Genomic DNA, 15,047 nt, shown 5'->3' with positions numbered 1-15,047 from the left:
TCTTCAGGGAGCCGGGAGGCAAAAATGGTTGCTTAGATCTGGAGCTCCTGCTCAATCCCACTAAAGTCCACCAATATCCGCTGTTCTAAAGCCACAGTTTTTGTCTCTGGGTGGTTCATCCTACAGCACACCAGATCAGTGTGCAAGGGTGGGCTATCCTCCAGGATTGGGGAAGGTGAAACTAGAGTCTCTACTTTAGAAGACAGTATGGGCTCATAGAGATCACTACAGACCAACCACTAAGTGTGATCCCAAAGGTATAAAGTAGAATCAACCATCTGGAGAGCCAATCCAGAAGAAATAATTTGAGAGTGGTTGTGTTCCCTTTGGAATTGGAAAAGGACAGGCCAGTAAATTTTTTTCTAAGCCTCTACTTGAGATCCTTTCCTTTCTCCCTGATGCGGATCTGGACATAGAGAGTGCCCACTGCTCAAGCCCTTAGTACCTAAGCCCACAACTAATGCGAAACCCATGGTGTTTATATTAAAATTCCTAAAATACAATGTGAAAGAATCCATCCTTGAAAAAGGAAACCTGATGTGGAAGGGGCATAAAATGATTTTTCCTGACTACAGCTAGGCCATCGTTGGAAAAAAGCCTGTTCAGTACAGTAAGGAACCCATCTTGCCTGTGTGTCAAGCCAGGTGAAGCCACTGAACACTCAGACTCAGATCAACATACCACATCCTGCTGGGCAAGAGCCTCGACCAGCTTGGCTCCAGAGGAGACAGTAGCTGTATCCTGTCCTCTCACTGGGACACCCAGGGTGATTGATTTGCCTAACAAACTGGGGTTGGTCAGCTATCAATCTGGTTTTCCCGACTTCCATTTTGAATTGTTATGGGGTTTTGTTTTACTGGTTTTGTGGTTCAGGATGGTGGTGGTAGGGGTTGCTGTCTCATCTTACTGATAGTGTTTTAAGAACAGCATACTAGTATTGTATTTAGTTTAAATTGCAGATGGTAATGTCAGGTGATATACCAAGAGATGAGAGCAGTATTTCAGTTCTTATTGACCTTTAAGTAGCCAGCTATCAAAGGGCCATACACTGGATTTTGGATCCACTTGTCTATAGGAGGTGTTTTGGATTGGTGGTTGTTCTTTCCCACCTGCCCTCTTTTTTTCTAGTGGACCCCCAAGCAGATATCTGTCTTGTAGGATTCTAACCTTCAATGCATAGTTATGTTATTTTAGCTCAGAAATACTATTTAAAGCGTATTCAGGCATGTTCACACCCCCCCCCCCCACCTTTTGCAATGCTGAGGGAGGGACCTCAGGAATATTTATTTATTTTGCATTCAGTGTGGGTCAGAGGGATTTGTTCATTTGGGCTGCCCCTCTCTAACGGACTTTTTTGTCTCACTCTGACTCGAGAGTGTTGCTCTCGCACACTTTTGTTTTTCTTACAGCCACCCGCCCTACCTCCTCTAAATTCTCTTACTCAGCACTTAACCTCTTGCTACTCTATCATCTTTTCTCCCTTCTCTTCATCTAAACGTCTTATGAATTCCCTTAAATACCCTTCATCTTGGATTCTTCTCACCCTACCTGTACCTCTTGAGTCTTGATGGGCACAGCATAAGATGCATGTGGGGTTGCTTCCCCTTGTGAGTACCTATGGCTAATCTACTTACATGTTTCTTGGGATATAAAAGGAATTGGTAATCCTCTAAAAAAAAAAAAGTTATATCTCATTTAAAATTGAAAGTTAATATAATACTCCTCCAGGAAACCCACCTAATTGAGTCTGAGGCTGAAAAGCTGAAAAAAGGCAGGATTGTTGATGGCATTTTAGTAATTACTTGGCCAAGTCTAGAGGAGTGTCAGTTCTATTAAGAACTCCCCCCCCCAAAAAAAAACCAAAAAACCCCCCCAAAAAAACAACACACACAAATCCCATCAACTGCTCGACATGGAGGGAAGACTCCTAATGGTTAAAGTGCATATGTCTGATTTTACAGACACTCTTGTAAAAGTCTACGCCCCAACAAAGATGATTCCTCCTTTTTCAATCAATTATTTTCTAGATTGACTCCTCCCTAGAAAATTTTATTGTGGCGAGGGACTTCACTGAAGTGTTAGACCTGCTTTTGGACAGATCAAGGACACCTCCAGTGTGCTCAATCCTCTGCTGGCCACACCAGTGTTGCCCAGAGGGAGGAATTGGGTTTAAAGGACATATGGAGGCTACAGCACCCTACACCTTTTTCTCACCCCCGTGTTCCACACACTCACTGATCCGTTATTTTTTGGTAGTGGGTGTCTTGGTCAGCTCTGTTGTTAACAAAATAAAAGTAATTATGATTTCTGATCAGCCCCTGGGGCGTTGCAGCTCTTATCTAATGAAAAACTACGGGCTACCAGGAGATGGCAGTTAAACTCTTTACTACTAAACACACAATTTAAAAAGTTTGTGGAGGATGAAATAAAAGTTTTCTTTGAGACTGATGACAACCCCTTAATTTCCTGAGTGTTCTTGTGGGACACTTTCAAGATATAGTTAAGGTGCACGATAACATCCTACTTCTCCCATTAAAAGACACACATGCAGGCTGAGCTGGTGAATTTAATGGAAAGGCTGATTCCCCCTCTTCAGATAAACACTTCAAGGTGGCAAATCTCAGATATGATATTAAAAAATTAACCTTAGCTCAGGCTGAATTTGCTTTGTATAGACTAAGGCTGCGTCTGCACTGCATGCTTCTTTGTGCAGCATGCAGTGTTCCTACCCAGGTAGCCTCCCTAGCACAGGTATAAATAGTAGTGTAGACTATGAAGTGGGGCATAGGCAAGTAAAGACACGCCTGAAGGGTGCGGGCACGTACTTGAGTACATACACTATACTGCTCTCTACTCAACCAACCTGTGCCTCCCTGTCTACACTGCTACTTTTAGCAATGTAGTGCCCTGCTGCTGAAGCCTTTTTCCTGTGGCAGGAAAAGACTCTGGCAGCAGGGAAAGGCTTTGGCGGGGGAGAAGCAGTGGTGAAAGGCTCCAGCAGCTCCCCACTGCTGGAGCCCTCCCCCACCTCAGGCAAAAACTCCACCAGTGGGAAAGGCTCTGCCAGCTCCCTACTCTTGCACCCTTTCTCTGCAGCAGGGAAAGACTCTGACAGCTGCCTGCTGCTGAAATCCCCTGTCACAGGGAAAAACTCCAGCAGCAGGGAAAGGCTCTGGGAGGTGTGAGGCAGGTTCTGGCAGCTCCCGCAGCTGTAGGGTGTAGTGTCCTGCTGCCTCCCTGTTGCTCAGCCTTTCCCCATGCCCTCCCACTGTCTAGCCTTTCTCCTTTGCAGTGAAAGGCTCTAGCAGGAAGGAGCTGCTGAAGCCTTTCCCCGCTGCTTCCCCTCTTGCCAGAGCTTTCACTGATGGGTGTAGCTACACACTATAATGTGGACACTGTGCGCTTTTCACTGTGGTGTGTTGCTACATGTACACTACGCACCACTGATGGTGGTGTATAGTATAAGCATAGCCTAACAGACATTCTGGGAAACTATTAGTGCATAGACTTAGAGTGAATTCACTAAAAGCTAAAATCCCCTCAGTTTGCTCTAGTCAGGGCCAGATACTGATCAAAAAACCGTTAACAAACAATTCTCCAAATTCTACCAGTGCTTGTATTTAGAGGAAGATACCCTGATAATCAGTTACTAGAGGAATATATCCAAAATCTGCAGCTCCCCCAGCTAACAGAAGAACGACAATTTGGCTCGATTCTCAGTTACATACCTCTGAGATTTGGCCACCCTAGGCCACATGAAATCAGGCAAGCCCCTGACTCTAGACTCTAGGGAAGTATGAAGAATTTTTGTTTTTTTTTGTTTTTCTGACAGTCAATGTATGTTTGTCTTATGCATATGGTAATTGGCGCATTACTTATATATACACATCTGTGATGCTCCCCTGAGGTACCCAGGGTTGTGAGGCACCTCACTACTACTTTCCTTTAGCATGAAGCAGTCTTGTCTACGCCTGCTGTGGATCAGCTCCCTGAACCCACCAGTCTCTGGCAATACAAGCACTATGTTCCAGGCCTCACTCTTTCTGTACAGGTAGCAATAGGCATACGGCAACCCCTCAGGGCTGGTCTACGCTACCACTTAAATTGGTGTAACTTAAGTCACTCAGGGGTGAGAAAAAGACAGCCCCCCTGAGCGATGTAAGTTACATCGACTTAAGCGCTGTCCATGCTGCGCTATGTCAGTGGGAGACCCTCTCTACTTATCCAGTGAACAATCACTGAATTACCAGGCCTGCTGTTCCCAAAGGAATAGTATGCACCAGCTTGTAAGAGTCAACTCAGGATCAGTACTTTGCTTAACACCACAGCACTTAGGTATGGTTACTATGAAAACAAGAATAAGTTTATTATCAAAAAACAGAGAATCAAGTGATAGGAAGTAAGAATATTATTGGAAAAAAATGGTTGCGTATAAAACAAAAACAGAAGGTGCTTTCTAGAGACTAAATTTATCAAACAGATTAACTTCCTGTCTAAAGAAGTTTATCTCACTCAAATTTCACTCCAGCATTTTCAATCAAGCCCAGTTGAGACCCCTTTTTCATGAAGCAAAATTGCTGTCCTTTTTCTTCTTCAGAGAAGAGTGCAAGGGTGTCTGTCCCCCAGATTTAGTGTAGCAAGCCTCTGATGTGTACCTCTGGATTGGGTCTCTTCCCTCACCCCACTATTTTTCTGCTCCTGTTAGTTTCTTTCTGAAGTCCCCACTCCTTCATTTGCATTCAGTTCAGACTGGTGACAGGAGATCTATTGTGAACTCTACAATATGTAATTCACATAGAAACACCCAGCTAGTTAATTCTTGTGTGACAAAATACCTGTTTTTCACTTTTGCTGGTGACCAGTCCTTAGACACAGACCTTATAATTTTCAGTGTTTATACATAACTCCTTACACGACATCTGTACATGCATTTCACAATGATGCTGCTGACTGGGGTGACACCTTTTTATTTGAGGCCTCACATGACATTCATAGGTGAAATAAAATGCACATATCAGACTCAGGAGATTCCTGTGACCTGTATGGACCTCCTCTGTGCCACTTGCCAGGCACTAATTGGTTCCTGGGTCACAACATCACATATAAACCATCATATATAAACATTTTTGTGCAGGCAACTTAATCTGTAAATAGTTGTAAGCGTTCATTGTTTTGTTGCATTTTTGGGTCAAGTTGCACAATTCTTTATGGTATTCAGAATATTCAATTTTCATAGACAGATTAGCCTCTTTTCTTCAAGGAAGATTTAGATTTGAAATAGCATAGAGATGGACTTGGGCGCCATGACAGAGTGAACATTTATATATGATCTGTAAATATTGGAGATCTCTTCAGTCTGCCACACTGTTTGTTTATACCTGAGCGTTCATAAGCTCTAAAGAGTAGAGAAGCCTTGTAGATGCTGAGTAATGCATGCCATGATACAAACATTTGGTAAGTTGATAAATAAAACATGCTGGTTTTTTATTTGTTTATACAAAAAAACATGACCCAGTGGTGTGACTGGAAGTTTTCTAATTGACATAAAACATTATTTCATTAGCTTTACACTGTCAAAAATAAGTGATTTGGTGGTCTCAGCCTACATCACAAAACCATCACCTATGTAACAGTCTTCAGCCAGGAGAAACTCAGGACTGGAATATTAAGTGTTATTGGCCAGAAATTGAGGTATATTCGGTGGGATTATTCACAAAGCTCTCTTTAAGCAGTGTGCCTGGCTTTGGCCATTGTAATCAATAATACTTTCATAAGCACCACAATTCAAATTTAGCCTAAATCAGTTCATAAAGTGAGGAAGAAAGACAACAAAAAGAAACATAAGGTTGGCTGAAAGAGAGGCCCAGCATTTGGTGGTTCAGAAATTGACAGGCACAAACGTTGATGACTACCTGGATGCAAAAAGTAAAAATGTTGTGTTTTTAGCTGCACTTCTTGCTACTTCATAATATATTGCTTATAATTAGTTATTCTTGCTATATTTTTACACAGTGGACTTTCTGAGCTGTTTCTGGAATATCAGCTCTGCTTTTCAGTGACTCAGTAAACTGTCCTTTCTTCAATGCAATGGTCATTGAATTCAGTTTGTTGTTCAGTCCTGATTTATTATACTTTTTCATCAACAAATAAAATGCATCTCTGTTGAGCTATTGAAGATTATTCTGGTTAAAACATTTAAGTTTCTGCTCTCTTCAAAATAATGATTGAAAGAACCAGCTTTGAGCCAGAAAACCCTGCCCTACTGATTCAGTGACAATCCTTACCTTAGACCTTAGTCCATCCTGTGCTTTGCTGCATATTGGGCTACCCACATTTGCCATTCTTGCCTGTCAACTGTCCTTCTCTCCAAATCTTCCCATTTCATGTTGAGGTGCTTGATGCCACTCAGAACTGTTCGTTTCCCTGTTATTGGCGGTCTTCCTCTCTTTCTTGCGTTTTCTGGCTTCCATTCAACGGTGGTATTTGGTAAGATTTATTTTTCCATTCTCCGTACGTGTCCCAGCCACTGATGTCTTCTTTTGTAGATTATTTGTGAGAGGGTGCCTTCATTCATCTTCCTATCTCTATATGTTATTCCCAATATTCTTCTCTGACATTTGTGATGAAATGCATCCAGCTTTTGCGTATCTTTCTTGGTAAGTTGCCATGTCACACTGCTATATGTTGTGATGACGATAACAATTGCTTTGTACACGTTCAGTTTTGTCTTCAGGGATATGTTTTTGAGTTGCCAGATGTTTCTGAGTCTTCCAAATGCAGCATTTGCCTTCCTGATTCTTCTTCTTATTTCCTCAGAACTAGTACCATCTTGGCTGATGGTACTTCCAAGATATGTAAAATTGTCCACCTCCTCCAATTTCTCTTCTTCAATTTTGATTTCTGTCCCTATAGTCCCCATTAACATGACTTCACATTTCTTTGCATTATATCTCAAACCTGTCTTCTCCATTACTACTTTTACTTGGTTTGTACATTTTTGTAGTCCATTGGCATCTTCACTAATAAGAGCGATGTCATCAGCAAAGTCTAGATCAGATAGCCTTGAATTGTTCCATTTTAGGCCATATGTATCACTGTCGCATTGTTTTGGTCCATGAGTAGCATAAACAAAAAAGGAGACAGTACGCACCACTGCCTTATACCTGTCTTGATGCTGAATGGCTTACTCAATCCATTTTCCATTTTAATGCAGCATTTTGAGTTGGTGTAGAATGCCTTCATAATGTTAATTAATTTTGTTGGAATTCCAGATTGTTCCACAATTTTCCACATTGTTTCTCTGTTTACGCTATCGAATGTCTTTTGAAAGTCCACAAAATTGATGGCAAGACTGCCTTGGAATTCAATTGTGCTCTCAATAAGTCATCTCAGGGTGCAGTAAGGTGCAGTTATTAATCATCTTAATCAGGTTATACCAACTCTTTCAAATATCAGGATGGCCTATAAGGTGGAAAAGAAAACAAGGTAAACAAAGACGGGGAAAACGTTATACTGCAATAAATTAAAAAAAAAAAGTACAGTGACTTAGTCACATAACTCACTTCGATTTTAATGGAAACATGTAGCTGAACATATGGCAGTTACCCCATTGGCCGGATCCACTTTGTTTAATATGAGCTAGGATACTGTTATTTACTAAAGGAAACAATAAGGTGCTATCTAGCAACATAAGGATCTATCCTTCCAGTCCTCATTTGCACAAATACTGACTACTCATGTAAGTAGTCCCATTGAGCTCAGTGGGATTGCTTACATGACTAAGGATTTGCAAGATTGAGCAAAGAGTCCTTTTTCTGGAACAACTAGGTTAAAAATGTTGTTGGGGGTCTTCTCTTCCTTAGTCTTGTTTCGGCCTCAGTTTTCTAAAGAGAGTTGTGTCTTCCCTGTCTTTTTCCTCAAATCCTATAAATATTCATAAAGGCATGGGTCTTTGTTGCCATGGGGCACTACACGGAAATCATATGATCAGCAGTCCAGAACTGCTCTACAGTTATGAATGATCTTCTTAAATGTTATATTATCCTCTAAAATAAGGGATGAGGGGGAAAAACCAACTCCACTTAAATTCTGACCCTGGTACGCATTCCCATTAATTGGGTGCGAGGCAGTCAGCAAGCAACAAAGGTGTATGTTTCTGTTTGTTTATGAAGTGGGTTTAGTTTAAGGGAAAATATTTTTTTTTATTAAACTACAATTCTAAACCACGGAGACCATAGCTGCCAGATCATTGTAGCATGCTATATTAGACCCTTGTGTGTTTTTACTTCCAGTCCTTAATCCCTGGCCATGCAGGAGAGAAATATTCAATCCCAGGCAGGCTCCGATACTTTGGGAGATTTGGACAGGGCATTGGGGAAAGAGAAGCATGGGCTTCCATTGTTTATATAAACACTAAGCCTCCTCCTGTGTCAAGAAAAGGGCATTAAGGGCACTAGCTGTGGTTTTGGCTCTTTTTTTTTTCTTGAAGGGAGATGGGAAGAAAAGGGTCATTTGTTTTATAAATAATAATTGCTGATTTTATACTTCAGCATTTCCAGCAGACTTTTTCTGGTAAATAGCGGCTAGGGATAGGCATCAGTTAGCTTATTTAAAGGGACTGCGTCAGTTTAACTAACTGTTGAAAACAAACACATTTTTAATACTTGATACTAATACTACCTTGGATTATTAAGTGAAATAATTACAATGTTTCAGTGTGCTTGTCTCTTCTGATGCTCTTTGTTTACTTTGTATATTTCAGCATGGACAATGAAAATCAATGAAGTCAGATTCATTTTTGTATATTCAATTTCAGTGGCTGGTTCTTAGTGCTTCAAGTCATTTTGGGCTTCAGACTTCTTAGTAGAATGTGTATTTGTTTACAAACAACTCTTTGCATTTGGATTTATGGAGGGGAAATGTGGAAACATTTCTATTTGTCTTAGGATGGACCAAATTTAAATCAGCAGTTTCCCATTAAAAATATTAAAATATACAGATTTTTTCCATAAAGTTTATAAAGTAATTATTTTAAAACATTAACTGTACTGTGTTGTGTAAGACTTTTAGGGTAGTGGATATAAAGTGTTAGGAGTAGTCGTTTCGTGGGGTTGATTTATTATTGATGTATAGACAGTTCCATGCATTTGCTGAAGATGTAAAATTTTGTATTGGATATTGTTTTGTAACATTTGTAAAGCACCTGCTATTTGAGAGAGACTAAAATCAATAAAAACAGTGCCATTTAAAGTTAATTGCTTTCTTTAGTTGTGTGACCTTGTTCTTCAGCTTGTTCTTTGCTGTCACTTCAGCCGATATAAATCATGTGATGGGCAAAACTCAGGCATGATTAGGGAGGGAAAAATAATCTAATTTAAATCTTAATTATACCAATGCAGATATATTTGAGCGCATACTAAACTCCTGTTTTCAGGAATCTTAAGATGAGCCCGAAAAATGTACTCTGTACTGAAAAATGACCTGAATGAGTGATCAGATTTGATTTTTTCTTAAGCCAGAAACTTTTTTCTGCATGTGGCATTCTTTACAGAAACCTAAAGAGATGTTTCACTCTTCAAAAATGTTTTCAAAGCCATGTAATCAGTGTTGTGTATGTCTTCTTCCTTCCACCTCAAAAACCAGTAGGTCAATGATTGTTGGTATCTCTAATTACAAAAAATCAGTGCTTGTCGTTCAGTTCACTTGAATGGTCTTACAAAAAAGTTTATATATTTATGCTAGAGAATTCCTTTATGGATGCCCTTTTTATGTTTTAAGAAGCAGAAAAAAATTTGAATGGAGTGGTTTCAAACAGCATCGTGGTTCACATTGTTACTGAGCACAGGAATCCTGTCTGATGCTTTTCAAACTGCTCAATCCTACAATGCCCGGTACTTTTGGGCAGAATCTAATTGACCTCAGTGGGACTTTGCCGAGGAAGTAACTATTCTCAGGTGTGTAACTGTTTGCCAGATTGGGCCCTTGCCAAAATTCTAAATTAAATACAAACAGTGTAGATGTGAAATGTACAGTATAATACTTTGAATAAAATAACAATCTTGATGTAGTTGAGTTAATTTTGGTTGATCATCTTTAGAAGGCTTTGTGGAAGAAGCCTATTTTTAAGGAGGAATAAGTATTAAGAAGGTGGTGTTTTGGTGGTAAAGGTAGGTGTTTTGAGAGTTTGGTGGGGTGCTCTGAGTGAAGGCATCAAAATGAGAGGGAGGAAAAGATGCAAGAGAACCACTAAAGCTTTGCAGGCTGTTTTGTTTCTAAAGTGCACTAATTTAGTGTTTTGTGTATTTAGGGGAGAAACAGCTAATTTAAAAAATGCAAATGCTGTATACTGCAATAATTTATTTGAATGAAAAATGTTATGAAGGCTTTTGAGTGCATGGACTTAGGTGTGCCTGGCAGCCTAATAATCTGCTGATTTGCATTAAGTGTCTGTAGGGACCCATGAATACAAGCTGTCCCAGTCTGCTATGTAAACCTGGCATTTTAGAAAATCTCTAAATCCGTACAGTAGACTTTAGATGCTTGGAGAAAGCCATATGGTACCAAATGAAAAATGCTGAACTTTTCTCAAACTCTTGAAAGCAAAGCTTCACTTAAAGGTGCTATTCTGTAAATCACTCAGCTTGTTGCCTGTATGCCTGGTGATTGTAAATGATATTGTTAGTCATCTAGCTGTATGCCTTGCAACAGTGGATGATCTTATACCCAGTACCAGACACAGTACAATACCCCTGGGCAGATTTGGGAGGGCTAAGGCCAGGGATCTAGCCTTATCTTTGAATTTCCTATCAAGACCACTTCACATTTTGATGTAGTGGTTTTGCATGAATTGAGATTTTGCTGAATTTTTATTTAAATTTTTTTAGAGTCAACCCACCCAGTAGTATAGTCTCCACATTTCACTATATCATAATCTGGAGAGGACTGTTCTCTGGATTCTGTGTCAGTTTTAAGTACAGTTTTCTCATTGAGAAACTAAGGAGAGAAAACATAATTAGTGTTAATGCTTGACCCTGAATAGTTTATTTTGCTGCTATATAAATAGCCATCTAACCCAAGTTAATTATGGCTTGCAAATATTTAGGTTTTTGCTGGGCACAGTTGGGGTGGGGGAGGGGGGCAAAAAGGAGCAGATGTGTCCCCCTGACTCTGGAGTTGGTTCTGTGCTGGCCCTGAAATACTTTAGGCTGCTCTAAAGTACACTGCTGACTGTAGCCCCCAAAGGAGCCATCTGCCAGTATAAAATATTTGGAATGCAGTAGTGTCGTTTCTGTGTTCCCTCCCATCCCAGTTAATTGCCAAGTTGGGAGTTGGTGTAGCTACACTCACTCTACGCCAGTTGGGGACTTCCCCATGCCAGGTGAGATCAGGCTGCTCTCTACCCCCTTTGGATCGCATCAGTGAATCTGGTCCCTGTTTTTTTAACATGAGCTTGTGATGGGGCCTAATACAATTCATAACTTCAATAATACTTAACTGATTTTCTTTAAAATGGATTTGTTTTGTAGATATCACTGAGACTTAAAAATAAAACATTTCCATTGTATTATATATTGATAAATAATTTGTAATCAGATGTTAAGGTATAAACGCAAGGAGGCAAAGTTAAGGTTGAGCTTAAAAACATTAAATCTGCATATCCTCATGTTTGAATGCTCAATTTCTCATCCTTAATTTTGCATTATTGCTGGTTGACCTGCTAATATGTTTAAACACAACAGTCTTTGTCCACACTAAAGGAAAAATTGTGTTTAACACTGTGCTAGTTAAAATGTGTTAGTCAATACATTTTCTAACATTATGCATTTTCCTGGTGTAAACAAGGTAGGGTGCATGGGTAAGGTGAAGTATCACTTCAGATTGCAACCCTGCTGTAATTAGTTCCCTGATTCAGTTGTATCTGTAGCATGGACAGACCCTAAACCTTGCTGTTCTGCATGAAGCCAGAATCTAACTCTCATGCCCTATGTGTATGTCTGTACTGCGGTTAGATACCTGCGACTGGCTCATGCCAGCTGACTTAGAATCATAGAATCCTAGAATAACAGAATTGGAAGGGACCTCTGGAGGCCATCTAGTCCAACCCCCTGCCCAGAGCAGGACCAATCCCAACTAAATCATCCCAGCCAGGGCTTTGTCAAGCCTGACCTTAAAAACTTCTAAGGAAGGAGATTCCACCACCTCCCTAGGTAACGCATTCCAGTGTTTCACCACCCTCCTAGTGAAAAAGTTTTTCCTAATATCCAACCTAAACCTCCCCCACTGCAACTTGAGACCATTACTCCTTGTCCTGTCATCTCCTGTCACTGAGAACAGTCTAGATCCATCCTCTTTGGAACCCCCTTTCAGGTAGTTGAAAGCAGCTATCAAATCCCCCCTCATTCTTCTCTTCCATAGACTAAACAATCCTAGTTCCCTCAGCCTCTCCTCATAAGTCATGTGTTCCAGACCCCTAATCATTTTTGTTTGACTTAGGCTATGGCTACACTGGCACTTTACAGCGCTGCAACTTTCTTGCTCAGGGGTGTGAAAAAACACCCCCCTGAGTGCAGCAAGTTACAGCGCTGTAAAGCGCCAGTGTAAACAGTGCCCCAGTGCTGGGAGCCGTGCTCCCAGTGCTCTAAGCTAATCCCCTTGTGGAGGTGGAGTACCTTTGAAGTTTCGAGTGTAGCCATGCCCTAAGGCTCGGGCTGAGGAGCTGTTTAACTGTGATGTACATATTTGGACTTGGACTGTGTAGACATACCCTGACTGTTTTTCCCCTCGTCACACAGTGTTGAAAACAAGTCCTGAGGAGAATAAGACCTTTTCTCGACCTTTTGTTTCAGATGATTTCCAAGGAACAGGTTAAATCAAAGATCCCATATACAGTAGGCATGCTATGGCATGCACTCTGTAACAGAGAAAATGTCTGTGCTGGGAATTTAAATGTTTTCAGAACTAGATCAGCGCATCTCAGTGCTGGCAACCATTGTTAGTAAAAAGATCATCTTCCTTGTGCTGCCAGAGCTAAAGTGTCACTTGACTGGTTATGTTCCGTTGAAGAAATGTCCTTAATGACTCAGTTTAGCTATCCTTCCCAAGATGTTTTCCTTTCCACCCTGAGACTATCTTTTAATGGGGGTGTTTACCTTATGTTGTTAGGAATCACTAGAATCTACTCAGCAATTGTGTCAGAGCATTTCACATTTATTCATACAATACCTCTGGGAGGAAGGGGGCTAAGTAATTAAGTATTATCTGTATTTTATGTATAGGGAAACAGAGACATGGACATATTAAATTACTGGTCCAAAGCCATATAGCTAGTCCAGTGGCAGAATGAGACTAAAATCCTGAACTTCAGACTATCAGTTGAGTGTCTCATTCATTAGATGGTGTTGCTTTTCCATTGTTCCAGGCTTGTGTGTTGAATGTGGGAATTCTCACATCTACAGCAGACATGGTAGTAATTTAAGTATTACAGAAATCCCATCAGACTGATGCTTACCATTGAAAGTGAGTCTCACCTTTCTGAGGGTCTTTTGCGGGAGCCACATAGATGCAGCAATATGGGGAAGCTTGCACCTTTGACATCAGAAACTTGTACCGGGTTAAATGTTTATCTTACCAGCTTTGATAGTTCCATTTAAGTGCTGGGGTAGAAAGCAGTGTTAACGTATTCCTTGAAATTGAAATATTTAAGAAGGTCCTTGAAACACCTAGTTATGCTACCAGTAATGAGCCATGTTGGCAAAAGTGTATGATTATAGTGTGATGTTTGATTTACTGATGATGTGTTGAAAAATATCTCCGCTCATCAGTTAAGATGGAAATGCTGTCAATAACTAAGAGTAGAAGATTCCTCCTCTTGAATTTATCACTGTATTGTGGTGGGAAAAATCTGGGAAGTTTGGAATATGGGAAAAAGGGGAACTTCCTTCTTGCCACCCCTACAGAAAAATCTCTCTCTCCCATTTAGATTTCATGAAACATTTTATTTTTGTATCTCTGAAAGACAGTCTTGCATATTATGCCTTGTAAGTGGTGTGGTCTGGAATGAAGTGTACTATGAAATGACTTAACACTTGCAGACTCAAATGGCTTAGTATTGTTCCCATTCATTTGATTACAATAGTTTCAGCTGCTCTGACAGCCAGCATATGAAAATGAAACCTCCTCTCCCAAATGTTAACAACATTGTAGCTTCAGCCACCTGGCCCACATCAACAAATTCTACATGTAAATTTGCTTTGTCAATATGCTGGTTTTTAGTGTCTTACATTTCAAATCTGCTCTTAGATAGTTAATTATTTTAAAAAAATCTGGACTTGGCTTAAAATTTAAAGCATATATGTTTTGACATTATTTGTAAACTTTGAAGGCTGCCAAGTTTTAAAAAAATTCCAGTTAATCCTGATGGGGAAGCAACTAATTAGGATTAGGTTAATGCAGAAATAATTTTGATCATCAGAAAAAGCCCTCAATTTGTGTGTGCCAAGTCTCATCTATGTTAAATTGATCTACATTTTGAATATATTTGAGGGAATATTCTCTTGGTAAATAAAGGGAGTGGATAATGGAATATTGCTAACTGAATCTTGAATACCTGTTGGTAATCTGGTCTCTGTTTGACAGGTTCAGTCAAGAAACTGGGTGGTATTGTCTGACAAATGGAGAACTATTTCCAAGCGGAGGCATATAACCTCGATAAGGTATTAGATGAATTTGAACAAAATGAAGGTGAGTGACTTTGTAAAAAGGTTGTAGATGCATGTGTTTGACATTACACAGAGAAAACCATAGGAGGGGCAGCGTAGTGTAACATCCTTTTAATTTTCATGAATTGCAAACTGATCTCATTACTTTCAAAGCCACCTGTGAATTTTACATGGTTTTCCTTAGCAGAGGACAGCATCTCATAATAATTTTCTGTTTACCTGTATTATCAGTGGTGAGGTGCTTTATATTTAACTGTTGATGTAGTAAATTTTTAAAGGGATATTGTTAGAATTGTAGCTTGTGTTAAAGTAAAGAGTTTTACAGAACCT

General features: G+C 40.0%; 1 protein-coding gene across 1 annotated transcript in view; it reads left to right on the top strand.

Moving 5' to 3' along the window:
- Positions 1-15,047, top strand: part of ZFYVE9 (zinc finger FYVE-type containing 9) — a 92,150-nt gene that overhangs the window by 27,283 nt on the left and 49,820 nt on the right. The window contains exon 3 of the mRNA XM_048860832.2: positions 14,635-14,739. Coding sequence (XP_048716789.2) covers positions 14,670-14,739 — 70 coding nt within the window. The 5' untranslated portion in view covers positions 14,635-14,669. The remainder of the gene's footprint in view (positions 1-14,634; positions 14,740-15,047) is intronic.

Source organism: Caretta caretta, chromosome 8 (genome assembly GCF_965140235.1).
Source record: "Caretta caretta isolate rCarCar2 chromosome 8, rCarCar1.hap1, whole genome shotgun sequence".
NCBI lineage: Eukaryota > Metazoa > Chordata > Testudines > Cheloniidae > Caretta > Caretta caretta.
This window is presented reverse-complemented; position numbering and strand designations above follow the sequence as displayed.